Genomic DNA, 14,909 nt, shown 5'->3' with positions numbered 1-14,909 from the left:
GCGATTCGCACATGTTGTACTTTAACAAACTCCTCCTTCAGATTTTGTCGGACCGACTTGAAATTGAGTCTGTGCCCTCTTGACATGTTTGGAATTAAAAGTTATCAGAAGAATTTGTTTTCGGCGAGCGGTGTGCCCGTGGCGTAGTGGCCAAAAAGTGACCCAAAAGTCATGCTATCGCATGTCATCCAAAATATGATATAAACTTGCATGTTGTTCAAAAAATGACTGGCATTTTCAAAGTCAAAATTGATTTATTATTTTTTGTTTAAGTCATGACAAAGGTGGGGCTCAAACTCCAAACCTTCTAGCTGAGAGGCATCAGTGGTAACCACTGCACCACCAACCCTCCCAGGAGTCAAACAGCATTGTGACAAATCTTTAGCTCACTGCAACCTATAACTCCACCGTCCACAAATATTCATTAAAATGCAATCAAAATTTCCGCAGACATTCTTTGAATAGTAGATATACATGTTTTCAAGGTACATTTTCCTGTAATGTGTAGTGTATGCAAAACTTTTTCAATTTCTCCAAACGTTTCAACTTCACTAAAAGTTGAATCACCATCAACAGGTGGAATCTGAACCATTAATATCAACCTTGGTGAAGGAGAATATTTTACCTGTTGAGTTAACCAGACTGTCGGCTGAGTCACTGGAAACTCTGAGTGAACTCCTTGAACCACTTTCTCCTGCCACGGTTCATCCTCCGGCGCCGAAGATACTCCAGCGGTTTAGCACGCCAACTCCAAGCTGGAAACGCCCTCATGAAGACACGGGCTCGAGCCCCGCTGAGGTAACACACACGGTTCACGGTTTACCCGCCGAGGTAACGCATACGGTTCACGGTTTACCCGCCGAGGTAACACGCACGGTTCACGGTTTACCCGCCGAGGTAACGCATACGGTTCACGGTTTACCCGCCGAGGTAACGCACACGGTTCACGGTTTACCCGCTGAGGTAACACGCAAGGTTCACGGTTTACTGAGGGCGAGTCCCCTTAATAAGCCACGTGGTTCACAGAGGGCGAGTCCCTCTAAGGGTAAGCCACCAGGAAACAGTTTGGGTTTGTACATCATACTAATACCAAACAAAAGTGAATATTTTTTTCATATTTCAGACATGATATAGTGGTGTTAGAGCAGTTGCCTCCGTGAGAAGTAACCTGAGTAGGTTAGGTTAGGTTAGGTAGTTACTTTATTAATCCCCGAGGGGAATTTTTTTCCGCTACAGCAGCATACAGGAAGCAATAAGATAATAATAGAATAATAGAAAGCAATAAAATAGCAGTAAAAAATATAAAATATAAAATGCACAGTATATACAGTACAGTATATATATCTATATATATTATATACAAACAACCAAGAAACACAGTCAAGTGTTATTGTTATGTGAGAGTAACTTTCAGAAAAAGGTCATACTCATAAGTCATGAAAAGTCATCCAAAATATCCAAAGTATGTCGTCCAAAAAGTGACCCAAAATTCATTTTTGTATAGATTATAGAGTATAGAGTATACAGTATATAGTATAGCCAGGGCGATGTGGCTAAGTTTGATGTTTCCCCGTGACACAGGAAGTTGATGTTCAAGGTCAAACGATGCTCCAAAACTCATGAAACTTGCGTCAGGCACCAACTTTATTAGGCACCAATAACAAGGTTATTTTTGAAACAATGATCACTTATGGAGAACCACCAAGTTTCAGTGATCTACTCCAGCACAGGAACGGTTTCATGTTTTCTTCTGCTGCTACTTCCCGAGCTTTAATTTTGAAAATATTAGAGAGGAAGTGACGGTGACATCCTGTAGCTGCAGCTTCGTGTCGGTTGCAGCTCGCACACGAAGGCGGCTCATCAACTTAAATCACGCATCTCTGTGTTGTGTGCTTGATTTATTTCTAACAAATGGACTGCAACATCGTATCTGCGCTTTACTATGTCATACCGCTTTATCTACTCATTCACTTGCTGTGTTTCATTTTGGCGGATGCAGACTTCACTCTGCTGCGGGCTGCTCTGTTGGGACGCAGACCAGGTGAGTCTATAAAAACCTGTCCTCGCGTCACTAATTGGTTATTTATAAAGGCGGCTCTCTGTTTAACCATTGAATGGGTTGTGTGTAACGTTACGGACGGTGCAACCCGCTGAACAGCCGACATCGTTTGCAACTCACATTTCCCTCTGAGCTCAAGTCCAAACTCCACGTGTTGTATATTAAAAGTGATCCTGAAATCTTTCTGACAACTCGCATCAGTTCTTCACAACGTGTTCATTAATCAGTGAGTAGTTGTACTCAGATCCGGAAGTAAAAACAGCAATAGAAGCTCTGTTACCAATAAAAGTATTAAATGCAAAATACCCTAATGTCAAAATACAGAAATACCATCAAAGATATGAAAGCATTAAGAGTAAAGGTGATTCTTTTCTGTGCGAAACTAAATCTGAAAAACAATCTTGAAACTGTCGCTGTAAAATGAATGTTGTAAAGTACCAACAGTGTAATGTTTGTAATATAATGAGCGATACACAACTACATATTGAAGAACATGGAGGGAGCCGAGGTGCGAGAAGTATTCAGGTCCTTCACTTTTGTAAAAGTACTGATTCGACACTGTTAAAATACTCAACTTCAAGTAAAAGTACTCAATTCACAAACTTACTTCACCCAATGCAGAAATGGTCCCTATCAGTGATTTACCATGAAGTGTGATGTTTTAATATCAATATTACCGCTGCATTTGTGCACATTTTACAGCTGTAAAAGGTTTAGATCATTTTAGCTATTTACTGCTGGTTCGTTTAATCTGCAATAAAGCATCATATTCTTGAAGATCATCAAATGTGTGTTGTGTCGCTTTGCTTTGTGCACCAAGTGTCTCTAAAAAGTCAACTTTCCATGTGCTCAGAGAAACAGCTTTGTGAAAATGTATTTGCCAGCCAGCGTTCATTAATTATTTACACCTGTGCTTTTCCTACTTTGACTGGTCAAATGTCCTGCGTGAGAAAGTGAGGGGACATCGATAGAACAACGCGGTGTCGAACCCGTCACTGTCATCTTAATACATACTCTGCTGTTGTAGCGTGTGATGTGATTTTTTTTTTTTTTAAATTTTGAGGAAACATTGACCTTTGTGGTTTGTGTTAACCAGAGACCAAGCTGAAAGGGTTGGTGGTGTGGATCACCGGAGCCTCCAGCGGTATTGGAGAAGAACTGGCCTACCAGCTGGCAAAGTGCGGGTCACGTCTCATCCTGTCTGCTCGTCGTGAGGATGAGCTGAATAGAGTGAAGCGTCATTGTTTAGGTAGGACATTTTTTTTTTTTTTTTTTTTTAATCCTTATTTTGCTCAGAAATCTCCACTTAAAATTTACAAACATTTTAACTCGCTCACTTTTGACCAGCTAAATTCTTTTTGTCATTTATTCTTTAAGAGCACTCCGACCTCCGGGATAAAGATATTCTCGTTCTCCCACTTGATTTGTTGGAGAGGACATCGCACGAGGAAAAGACAAAAACTGGGATTGAGTACTTTGGGCATGTAAGGCCACTGCAGTTGCTCTTCTATAATACAAATTATTTCTCGCAATTACATTAATTACACACACACAAAAAAAAAAAATCTGTTTGATACGAAACTAAATCACAACCTTTAAGCCACTGGTTTTCAGTTACGTAATAGACAACCTCTGATTTGAAATACTCTGTATGTTCACTTATTTTTTATCATGCGTTGTACAGACATGATGACCAAGCCGGATTATTCCGTAAATGCATTGTTAGTTAAAAGACAATAGATCTCAAATTGTGCTTTTGTCCTATATCTGGTCCTGTCCTCTTCCCCATGTCTGATCAGATTGATGTCCTCATTAACAATGGGGGCCGAAGCCAGCGCTCTCTGTGCTTGGAGACCAGCGTCGGTGTGTACCAGGCTTTGATGGAGCTCAACTTCCTGGGTACGGTCTCCATAACCAAGCAGGTGCTGCCTCACATGACGCAGCGAGGCACCGGGGCCATTGTGACTGTGAGCAGCATCGTCGGCCTCGCTGGAGCGCCCCTGGCAACAGGATACTCTGCCAGCAAACACGCTCTTCAGGTGAAGGGATTTTCTGGATTTCAAGGACTCTTTCTTTAAAATTTGATTTACTTAACGTTATGAGCAGATTTAGTTCATCTGGATCCCTCCATAACTTTCTATTAGTTATACATGTAAAAAAAAAAAAAATCTTCAGAAATGAGTTTGTCATGTGGCTGATTGTAACTGTTGTACACAGGGTTTCTTTAACTCCCTTCGAACCGAGCTGACTGACTATCCGAAAATCCTCATCAGCACCGTGTGTCCAGGGCCGGTGCAATCTCAGATCGTCAACAATGCCTTCACAGAGGAACTCAACAAAGTAATGCATTTCATACGATATTCATTTATTTCGTGTGTGGCATAATTGCAGTTTCAGTGGTTTTTATTCCTCACATTGCCTCAGCCAATGGCCACAGTTGGCAGCCAGGAATACAAGATGCCAACCAGTCGCTGTGTGCGTTTAATGCTGGTGGGAATCGCCAACGGTGTCAAGGAAATGTGGATTGCTCAGCAGCCGTTCCTCCTGTTTTACTACGCCTGGCAGTATGCGCCCACGTTAGCCTGGTCCGTCACCAACATGTTGGGCAGAAAGAGGGTGCAGAATTTCAAAGCTGGTCTGGTAGGTACATTATGTTCTTACAGGAAATCAATGTGTGCAGAGTTAAAAATAAATGTCACCATGTCACATCAAAAGCTTCACGAGCACACGTCAGCTGTTGTCGTAAACGTGTAGATATGTAGGACCAGATGTTATGAGTTGACGTCATCATCCCTCCACCTCGCCCACAGCTCAGGGCCTCAACACTGTTTCACAGCACATATTTCTGTGCTGTCGGGTGTAACTGATGTTCCTTCTATTCAGGTTAGCCGCTTACCTTTTCCTGGTATTGTCCATGCCCGCTCACTGTAATGACTGACTGGGTCACCTAATGAAAGAGAGTCATCGTTAATTAAATTTGTTTCAGCTCTGCTAAAGCACAGGCGTAGTTATGATGGATGCGTTCCAGTGAGGGGTGGTAGAATATTTTTTGCGTATCCTGTGTCACTTTCATGGCTTCGTGGAGCACCAAATGGAACCGGCCATCATTTATTCCCCTCTGTGATAAATCAAAATGTCAGGCGTGAAACAGGTCTGTTTGTAGAGTCCCAAGAAATGCCAACCAGCTCTATGTTTACACAGTTCTACGTGCAAGTCTGATGAGCCAAAATGAACACCTGTTGTGGTGGGCCATTGGTGTATCTGAGCCTCGAAGCCAACCCTGTCCATTATTTATCACGTAGGTACAAAGTAATGTCAAGTTCGGGCGAAAAGCCTTTCTTTACTCGGAGTGCATCAGAAAGTTCTCCCATTTAATGGAGGTAGTTTCTGTAAGCTCGGCCTTGCTGCTGCTGCTTTCTGGGAGCTTGACCTTCTTGTATCAGACCTGAGACCGGCGGATTCTTACTGTGTGAACGGATTGAGAACGCTTGAATAAAGCAAAACGTGGCAGACACGATGCAGAGCTGTCTCCTAACAGCTGGCGGGTCTCAGCTTTTACTGACCTTGCTTGAGTCTAACAAGAAGGCGGCGGTGGTTGGGGTATGACAGTGAGCATGACTATTTCCCCGCAGTGCTGGCTGGTTGACTGACTGACCAGTGTGTCTGGTGGCCTCTGCTGGACAGCGACAGCTGAGGGCCATGCAGAAAGGTCATGTTGCAGCTAGCCAGCCATTGTGGTGTCACATGCTTATGCTTCAGAGGGCTGTGATGTATCCTTTAGAGACAAAACAATCGCCTATAAAACCTCACAAAATGTAAACGGTATTTCTCAACAGTGAAGTCTCTGCACTTAAAAGCAATGTCAAGTCATTTTCGTGACCACCACGCAATTACAAATCTCCATTCAATTTTCATCCTTCAATAAAAAAATATTTCGATTTCATTTTCAGAAGTCCAGATTCAATGCTGACAGCGTTTCCTTTCTTTTGTAGGATGTAGACTCAGCATACTTCACGAAACCAAAAACCTCCTGAAAGTCACATCCTCAATTCAACTGCATTCCTTATGTTGGTATTTGGATTTTTCTGCAAAATGTCTGCTTTCATCTGGATGGAAAGATTTAAGGACAAATGCTTTGAGAGCTCGGTGAACTATTGCCAGTTTTTTTTTGTAACAACTGTTCAACTTGTGGTGCATAGCCTTCACAAATATAGAACAGCGGACCTGCAGACTACATAAAGGAATGATTATGTATTAGCACTGACCTTTTGGATTCAATATTAAAATTGAGTTTAGATCAAGTATCTGCCTGGGCAAGTTTCTTCTTTTAAATGTAACAAAACCGCTTTTTATTTTTTTTATTATAAGTATATACAGATACACATATAAAAATTAACAATATGTACAAGAAACTGGACACATTCATTTAACTCTTCATTCTAAATTGTAAACAAGTGAATTGTAAACAAAACAACAGCACTAAACACCATACACATACAGCAAGACATACCCAAGGCACATCCTTGATATCTTTTAACAAAACATTAAAATTATTGTCCCTTCTTTGTGGACATGGAGGGAAAATCACAAGAAAATTGTGAAGTCTAAAAAGTACAATAAAACCAGAGGTATTTAGGAGGTCTCCGAAAGGGGAGGAGTCTAAATGTGTTCACTTTTTGTTTCAGCACAAACATCAATAAACAAACCACAAAACCTATGTGCTTTGGTGGAAACCTATCAGTGGTCAACTCTGTTGCAAGAATCGAATGCTCAAATTCCATTTTTGTTTTTGAATGTGATGTTGTAGGAAGTAGTCCACATTGTCAGATTTTATCTGGAGATGAGATTTTGCAAGTTGTTCCAGAGTCTGGTGGTGTTGCCACTGCTCCTTCCTCTATGGTGCAGGAAATGAAGCACCAAGAAGTAGATTCCCGTACAGACATTACTCTTCACAGCTTGTGAGTCAACAGATTAAAAAGTAGTTTGCGCACGAATTTTCCTAATAAACTTTGGACATTGACATTTTGCTGTGGTAGTACCGACTGAAAGGCGCGCACTTCCCTCTCCAGAGTACGGATAAAAGGGTAGATGGAACCACAGGTCAGAGGCAGGGAAAGTGAAGGGGGGCAGAAGAGTAAATTGGGTATCCTAGAGGGGGATCGGCTGCCTGAACAGTTAAGTTTCTCAGCATGAAAGGGTGTGCCTGGATACTGTACCGCTCCTCGTCGTCATTAGTAGCGTACAGCAGCTCCCAGGAAAGGTTTGCCCACTGGCCACGCACCCCCTCTCCATTCAGGCGGCCCACTTGTACCAGCTGCTCCTGCAAGGACAGGACTCGTCCTGTATAGGTACCCTAGGGACAAGGAAACACAAAATATGACCTTTAACTCAAAACTAACCAAACTTGTAGCTGCAATTCTGAAGAACCAAATTTGTATTCCAATGACAGAGTAAGAATGGGCTGTAGGTGAGGTATCACCATTATGCATATTTTGTGGCTTAAACTAGAAATAAGGACTGGTCTGTGTAAACACCATAGTGAGGTCGTGTCCTAGAGAAAATAGGAAGGGTTTCTCCTGAAGGACACTGTCATGCCAGCCTTTTTCTGTCACCAGGCCGATGAACCAGTCCCTTTCATATTCCTCCAAAGTGCTGAACAGTTCCTCAGGGGACTCCATCGGCCCCAGGCTTGCTTGATCAAACAACAGCTTGAAACTGAACCTGAGGAAAACAAAAACAGAGGTAAAACTCTCATTGATCTTCTGGCACAAAGAAGCTCTCGTGATCATAGTCTTAACTGGTGATTTTACCTGAAAGCCTGAAGCGTGAGCTGGTAAAGCTCTTTACTTGAGGACAGCCAGTCGAGTCCTTCTGTCCACGGCACATCTCCACAATAGAGCCTGTAGACGTAACTAGGACTGGTGAATGCAGACTCTGCCCCCAGTGAGATGAGACATGAAAGTGCAACCTGAACATGCAGTTCTTTCAAGGCTTCATCCTCTTTCAGGGCTTTGGTCATGTCCTCTGAGGTCTCGCCCTGCACAGCAGGCCCAAACCGCCCCAGGGTAAAACGAAACCATTCCTCTGGAAATAAAGGCCTGAGCGACAGCAAGCGGGATGGTAGTAATGGTGCTGTCCTCCACCCTGTCGGTAGGTTGAATACCTCTGACTGGGGGCAGCTGAAGTTCAGATGAGGGAGAGAGCCAGGGCTCTCTCTGAAGACCTCTGGGTTACGGCCTTTATCCACAGCTGGCATTCCGATGCCCAGTCCAAGAGGCTGCAGCGGCTGCAGGGCAGAGAGCGCCATGTTTTCAAAGAGACTGTCCGTCTCCACGGAGCCCGGCAGAGAGGTCCCTGTCTGAAGGGCTGCGTTTCCAGACTGAGCTTCTGCAGTCACTAATGCCACCGTCCGTCTGGCTGGTTGAGGTCCAAATAAGTCATCCTCATCCGACCAATCACCAAAGGAGGTCACACTGGAACTGTCCTGTCTGAACCTGAGGGAGGACACATTGGATTCCACCATGACAGCCTCGGGTGGTTGGTTACAGGTCGTCTGGGCTAACTGTGAAGACTGGGACTTCATGCCTCCAATCCCAGAACCTTCTTCACTGCTCCACAGAATTCCTTTATGTCTCTGCACACAGTATCGGAGGAGCAACCAGATCAGGGCTTTCATGAAGTCATCCTGAAGTTTCCTCAAGTTGTCGTGAGAGTCAATGATACCGGAGAGCACATTTCGGGCATCGGAGTAGACTCGCACCGCGAGTGCAGCGCAAGGTGTGAGGGCGTTGGCCCAGTGCAGGTTAAAGCCCTGGGTGAAGCCGAGCCGCTCGGGGCGTTCGAAAGCCGCCTCGAACACCTCATCCACCCTCCGCGCCTCTACGGTGTGGCAAGATGTCTCCTGCAGCTCCAGGCCCTGGAACGAACCACATCACACTATGTAGTCCTGATGTAATGAGTGACTCTTAATAGACAGCCGGGAAGATGCAGTACCTTAATGTTGACTGTGCAGTAGCCATATCCTCTCTCCAGTATCATTATCCAAACCATACGGTCCTGAAAGCGGCCAAGGAAATGAGAGCCTGGGGCAAGAGACCCTACAAATGGAGAGAAAATTAAGAGTCATCATTGCATCCAGCCTGCAAGGAGATGTGATATGCAAGTTGAGGATGAGAAAGGATTGCACACAACATATAAACACACATAAGGGGCTCTTGGCGCACACTCCTTTCATTTTGTATCAGCTGTGCGTCCCTCTGCTGACTACGCAGATAACATGGCTACTAGATGAGCTGCTTGGAGACGCGTACCGACAGAATAGTACAATAAGATCATGGTACTGTTTTAACTAGCTGACTGCACAGAGATCTAAATATTAAATCTCTTCTTGTGCCTAGCTCTCCATTACTCTCCATTACTCTCTAAAACCTCGCTCCTTCTGTACAATGTGGCCTTTTAATTTTTGGAGACAGAAGACAGATGTTTATTTCAACACAGGTAAAGAGCACTGGCAAGGTGGGGGAGGCTTTTGTCTTACGACGACTAGTGCTTGCTTGGCTCAAGGATAATGTCATGTCCCATAACGACATCTCAGAATAGTCCCAGCCGCTACCTCATGATGTAAAGTGACACACTGAGCAGATTCCTTTCCTGCTCACTGCTCCACAGCTTCCAGTGTGAGCATAGTAAAAGAACACTACAAACAGCCAGCGTTTGACTGAGTCTCAACCTAACAAGCCACTATTCTGAATTATACATCATAGCGACGGCATCCCAAGCTCAAAAAGACAAGAGGGATTATATCACCTCAGCAATTTTATTCCATTTTCATCAATCCATAAATAACGAGTTGCTACTTGCACAGCTTTTTCTCTTGCCCTTTCCTGGTCGAGCAGAGAACTAAATCCTAGCAGCAGCTCGGTTTAGCCTTGGAGTATTACACAGTTAATGTTGTGGAAACATTTGGATGTAATGAATACAGATCAGAGCTTTTATTTTTTTTGGGTCACTTCACAGAATGCTCAACTGGATCACGTAAGCTCACATTACTGCCAGTATTTGGGAAAAAGTCTGCTCACAACAGCATTCCTCCCATTATTTAACCATATCATACGAGGTGATGCTTCAGTGCTTTTTGATATGCATACAGTCCCCACTTGACCCATCAGGAAGTTCGGTTACTGCAATTACAGCCCAAGTCAAAACACACAGTCATAAAAGTAAATGTGAATAATAAGTGACCTCTGTTGACTATTTGTGCTGCTGTGGGCGGTAGGTAGCAAAATTAAAGGAAGAGAGATACTCTATATACATTAACTCAAAGCAAAATCGTCATTTAAGCGAAACTCAATACAACAGATTTAATTTTGGAAGGATATTTTGTCATTAAATTACAATAATCTGTTTAAAATCAAATGATTTATAATTAATTCCAGGCCTTTCATATAAGTACCAAACATTATTGGCAGATCTATTCATACATAAAGAAATAACACTTGAAACTGAATATCTAAATATTTTGGCATACACTTTCTCAAAGCTGCAAAGTAAATATTATATGACAAAATAGATATGCAGAAATACTTTTTTTTTTTTTTTTTGACAGAAAAGATAATAGGCATGAACAACTAACCCAGTGACCCTCTTGCAAAGGCCGTTCTCAGAGCAGAAGCCAGACTTCCACTCATTTGTTGGTAGAAGATTGAGTCCGGGCAGGGACAAGCGGTGCCCACGGGTCCTGGCCAGCTTCGCTGAGGCCTGGGAAACCCCACGAGGAAAATAGGCAGAGTAAAGAGGGGCAGCAAAGGGGCAGAGAGCAGGGCAGAGAGGGTCACCACCGCCAGCAGCAGTGGGCATAGGGAGGCGTTGAGAGCCAGGAGAGTTCCAGCCGATTGACGGCGCTGCTTCTTCTCTGTCCAAGATGTCACCAACACAGTTAGGGTGAACTTTAGCTTGGCCAGGAACTGGGTCAGTCTGTCCATCAGGATGCCCACCTGGATCACAAAGGCAAACGTGAAGAGGGCTGATCTACTGAACCACGATCAGCTGATGTCTTTGCAACATACTGAATGTTTCGTGTTTGCTTCATTCAGTTGTTTTTCTTCCTTTACATTTTAAGGTCTGCTAACCAAATTAAAATTTAACTGCAGCATAATTAACACACTTTTTTTTTTTTTTTTTTTTAATTTTATAAGAGACACCAGTGAAATTTAATGCAATATAATACAACTGCTCAGTTATAAGCGTTTTCTGGGGATTATAATGTGCAGTTTTGACAGACACTGTTAGCGATCTATTGAATCAACCATATGTTTAATTACTGAGACGGTCGTCTGCAGTAGTATTAAACTGGACTCTGATAGGTGTTTCTAATATGGTGGCCAGCCCATTTACAAACTTGAAGGGACAAAAATACAAACACAATTCGATATGAATGTTGATCTAACCAGAAGAAGCTGAACTCCCGTTCCACAGTTGTCCCACCCCGGCAGTACGTTGTTTCCAGCTGCAAGCCGCACCAAGACCACTACCACCATTTGGAGCAGAGCATCGTCTGAGCTCTGCCACACCTGCACAACAACAAAGAGCAACCACTATGCTGAACATGAGGGGCACAAATATCCTGCAACGAGCAATTAATCACTCCTCATTTTAGTAAAAGAAATGATATTTGAAGAGATATCAAAATGAGTTTACCACTCTAAAGGCTCGTGTGAATCCCACACTGAGGGAAACCGTGTGGAGGAATTTCAGAGATTTGTCCAAAGACAGGAAAGCAATCATCGCAAAAGGTGACACTGTGAAGAAAAACACACTCACATTCACATACAGGTGATAGAGATGTGAACACTGTAGAAAAGCAGACTTCAAATACACATTATAACAAGCTCACCAAGATAAAGAAGGACTCTTCTGATTGCAGCAGCAATGTACAATCCTCTGTTCCTTTGCTTGAATGTTTGCACACTGGACATGCCTTTAGGGTAAAGGGGATTGAGGAACACCCCTCCAAATACATATGCTCCCTGGACCTCTCTTAGAGCCCAGCAGAGGCAGAAGAGTACGAGGAGGAGGTAGCTCACAGGAGCCTGTGGTCCAGTAACAAAGCTCTGGGTCTGAGCTGAACCGAAGAAGTGATGCAACAGGCCTGCCTCTGCCATCGCCATCAGCAGCAAGCTCAAATATAGCAGTAGCTCCCTGCAGCCCAGGTTCCAGCCAAAGGAACTGGGAGGAGGTGGTGACACCCCTCTTTGCAATCCCCGGTCCCTAAAGGCCACCCTGGAACCTCCGCAGACTGCACCAACCTGGCTGAGGTCCAGGCTCAGCAGAAATCCCGTAGAGATAGAGAAGAGAACCACACCCAGCGTCGACGGGATGAAGTAATTACACAAAGCCACGCTGGCAGATACACCAAACATCAACAGCAGCCTGTGGGACAGTGTACACACACACAAAAAATTCAGAGCCGATAATACACAGGCGAATGTCACACTTGTCAGTTCAGTGGAACTATTAGAATCTGATGAGGACTAGTTTCTAACAGAAAATGTCCAGGACATTTCTGCTGTACAAATACTGAAGCTACTACTTTAAAACTGGCTATCCAAGTGTCAGGCTCAAATTATGTTTGGATTAATTTGTACTGTGGACACATTTAGATAATGTGCATTGAAGCATTATAAAGATTTGGCATCTAATAAAATAGAATGTTTGAAATCAGATCTCAAAATTTGCAGTGACATGACAATAAATACATTTCATAAGGAAAAGTATAATAAAGTATTACAACTGTTGTGGTACTAAAAACACAAAACAAGTAACATGTATGGACTATTATTGTCTGAGCACATGACTATAATGTCAGTATATAACCAGCACAGACACATGCAGCATATGATATAGCAGAAATGCAAAACATAGTCATACTCTTGATAAGAAACAGATAAGGATCCACTGGTTTCAATTGGAAACACAGTTGTTTATGTAGTTTACTTCTTTCAAAATGTAAAATAAACTTTTCAACATGAGTGTAAACCAGCTGACAAGAGCAAATTATATTCAATGTGTACCTGAGGTTGCTAGACATGGGCGAGCCTCCTAAGCCAAATACAAGAGCCTGCTCCATGCCCCACAGGAGCAGGGCATCCAGGGGAGGCAGTATCCCGAGTGCCCACAGAAGAGGTAGGAAGAGGAACAGCACATGGAGAACCTGGCTGGCCAGCTGGAGCTCAGGGACGGAGTCTGAGAACCTACATCACACAAAGATATTCACAATATTAAAACTGTAAGTAGTCTATAAGATGACTTTTCAGTTCAATAGACAGCTGTTTTGTTGTTGCTCACCGATCAGCCAAGTCCACAGCGATGAAAGCAAAAATATAGAGAGGCCGGGTAATAGGGGTGATCTCGTAAGTGTCCTGTGCCTGGAAAGTGGCGGTCTCTGTCGCCGTATTTACAATGAGGGAATATTGGGCTATACACAGAGTCACCCAACTCAGGACAAAGACGACAAGAGATACCCCAATGCTGCCATAGAGAGCAGTCAGCCTGCCCAGGAACACGTACCATGTCCCAAAACCACAGAGCACCCCGGCTAGTACCGCATGCAGCACCACGTTCAGCCCAAACCGCTTCCCGGGAGCAATGAACCGAACCGTCTCTGGGCTGACGCAGTGGGTAAACTCCACTTCTTCTTCATCAACCAGGACGTTGGGTGCACCGAGTCTCTCCAGCGCGCCGCTCCTCCGAGCCGCGTACAGCGCCAGGGCCTGGACGCCCGCCGCAGCCCCGAACATGAGCACACCGGAGAGCGCGGCGGCATGGAGCTCCTGGAGCAGCTGCAGCCGGCAGAGCAGAGCGCCGACGCCCCCGAAGAGCCACGGCGTCAAGAACAGCACCGCCTGGTTGACGTACACGTACGGCGGGGCGCAGTAGCCCAACTTGAAGCGGGGACCCCCCAACAACGTCTGGGGGAAGCGCTTCCAGAAGAACTCCTGCTTGTACTCGTTAAGAAGGGGCACATCTGGCCCCATTCTGACCATTCCAGAAAGGGTGGCAGGTCATCTCCATGCAGCCGAGGGGGGGTTTCCATTCATCTCCACAGGCAGGGTGAAGAACTCTGCAACGAAGGAGGACGAAGTTATCATCACTCAAACGACAGATTCACTTATATGGAAAGGAAAATACACGAATACTGCTTCTTTTACACATTATACGCATTGTTGTTGTTGTTTTTTGTTTTCTTTGCCTGTTGTTGGATGATTTGTTTTTTTTTTGTTTTTATTTTTTTTGAGGTTACAGGTGTTTTCCCTGTAAATAAAATAATGTTTTTAAAGCCATGTGTCGACCACAGCAACAGATAAAAAGAGTTGCCACGAAAACACAACAGAGCAGCCGATAGCTGTCGGACGCGCTTAACGTGGGCGGAATGTTTTTTTATTTTTATAATCAGACACAAGTCTCAACTCGTTTAAATAATAATAATAATAATAATTTTTAAAAAACCGGGAGATTTACGAAAAGTAAACTGTAACGTACAATCGGGTTGTCTCTTTATTTATTTATTAATTTTTTTTTTTTTTTAGCTAGCTCTATTATTGTTAGCTAAAGCGAAGCCAGCAAGTCTCGCTAAAAGGTAAATAACGGCAGGTTGGCAACCGTGTGAGGTAAACTTACCTTCAACGGCGGAATAGCCAACTGTAGGAACGCTTTTGTGTAGTGTTTGACGACGTGGTTTGGCGATATTATGGTGAAACGGGCGGAAACCGCCAGCGGTAACATTAGCTGCTTGCTAACCGTTAGAAAGCCAAGGCAACGTCGGCATGACGATACACGGTCGGATGGTAACCAA

At 43.9% G+C, this 14,909-nt stretch overlaps 2 protein-coding genes across 2 annotated transcripts; one reads left to right on the top strand and one right to left on the bottom strand.

Moving 5' to 3' along the window:
- The first annotated feature begins 1,809 nt into the window (after positions 1-1,809).
- Positions 1,810-6,361, top strand: dhrs7 (dehydrogenase/reductase (SDR family) member 7). Its single transcript, XM_069714889.1, has 8 exons — positions 1,810-2,041; positions 3,156-3,308; positions 3,437-3,543; positions 3,859-4,098; positions 4,277-4,399; positions 4,484-4,699; positions 6,052-6,153; positions 6,185-6,361. Exons 1-7 carry the CDS (start codon positions 1,912-1,914, stop codon positions 6,091-6,093), a joined length of 1,011 nt encoding a protein of 336 aa, XP_069570990.1. The 5' UTR covers positions 1,810-1,911; the 3' UTR covers positions 6,094-6,153; positions 6,185-6,361.
- A 24-nt stretch (positions 6,362-6,385) lies between these two features.
- Positions 6,386-14,882, bottom strand: pcnx4 (pecanex 4). The gene is made up of 11 exons (XM_069714887.1): positions 14,735-14,882; positions 13,403-14,177; positions 13,129-13,308; positions 11,952-12,487; positions 11,756-11,856; positions 11,506-11,628; positions 10,692-11,052; positions 9,053-9,156; positions 7,870-8,975; positions 7,594-7,780; positions 6,386-7,412 (listed from the first exon to the last, which is right to left on the bottom strand). The coding sequence occupies exons 2-11, from the start codon at positions 14,098-14,100 to the stop codon at positions 7,161-7,163; spliced, it is 3,648 nt and encodes a 1,215-aa protein (XP_069570988.1). The 5' UTR covers positions 14,101-14,177; positions 14,735-14,882; the 3' UTR covers positions 6,386-7,160.
- Positions 14,883-14,909: the final 27 nt, after the last annotated feature.

Source organism: Brachyistius frenatus, unplaced genomic scaffold (genome assembly GCF_029030835.1).
Source record: "Brachyistius frenatus isolate BFR_SWC_R1_liver_20210118 unplaced genomic scaffold, ASM2903083v1 Contig_136, whole genome shotgun sequence".
NCBI classification, from domain to species: domain Eukaryota; kingdom Metazoa; phylum Chordata; class Actinopteri; family Embiotocidae; genus Brachyistius; species Brachyistius frenatus.
The sequence above is the reverse complement of the archived record's forward strand: the minus strand, read 5'-3'. Positions and strand labels throughout refer to the sequence as shown.

Coding starts and splice junctions, on each gene's coding strand:
- dhrs7 (XM_069714889.1), top strand. CDS start 1,912: ATGGACTGCAACATCGTATCTGCGCTTTACTATGTCATACCGCTTTAT. Junction 3,544..3,858: donor GGATTGAGTACTTTGGGCAT/GTAAGGCCACTG, acceptor ATGTCTGATCAG/ATTGATGTCCTCATTAACAA. Junction 4,400..4,483: donor TCACAGAGGAACTCAACAAA/GTAATGCATTTC, acceptor ACATTGCCTCAG/CCAATGGCCACAGTTGGCAG.
- pcnx4 (XM_069714887.1), bottom strand. CDS start 14,100: ATGGTCAGAATGGGGCCAGATGTGCCCCTTCTTAACGAGTACAAGCAG. Junction 12,488..13,128: donor CCCATGTCTAGCAACCTCAG/GTACACATTGAA, acceptor ACTGTCCCACAG/GCTGCTGTTGATGTTTGGTG. Junction 7,413..7,593: donor TAGGACACGACCTCACTATG/GTGTTTACACAG, acceptor CCTTGTCCCTAG/GGTACCTATACAGGACGAGT.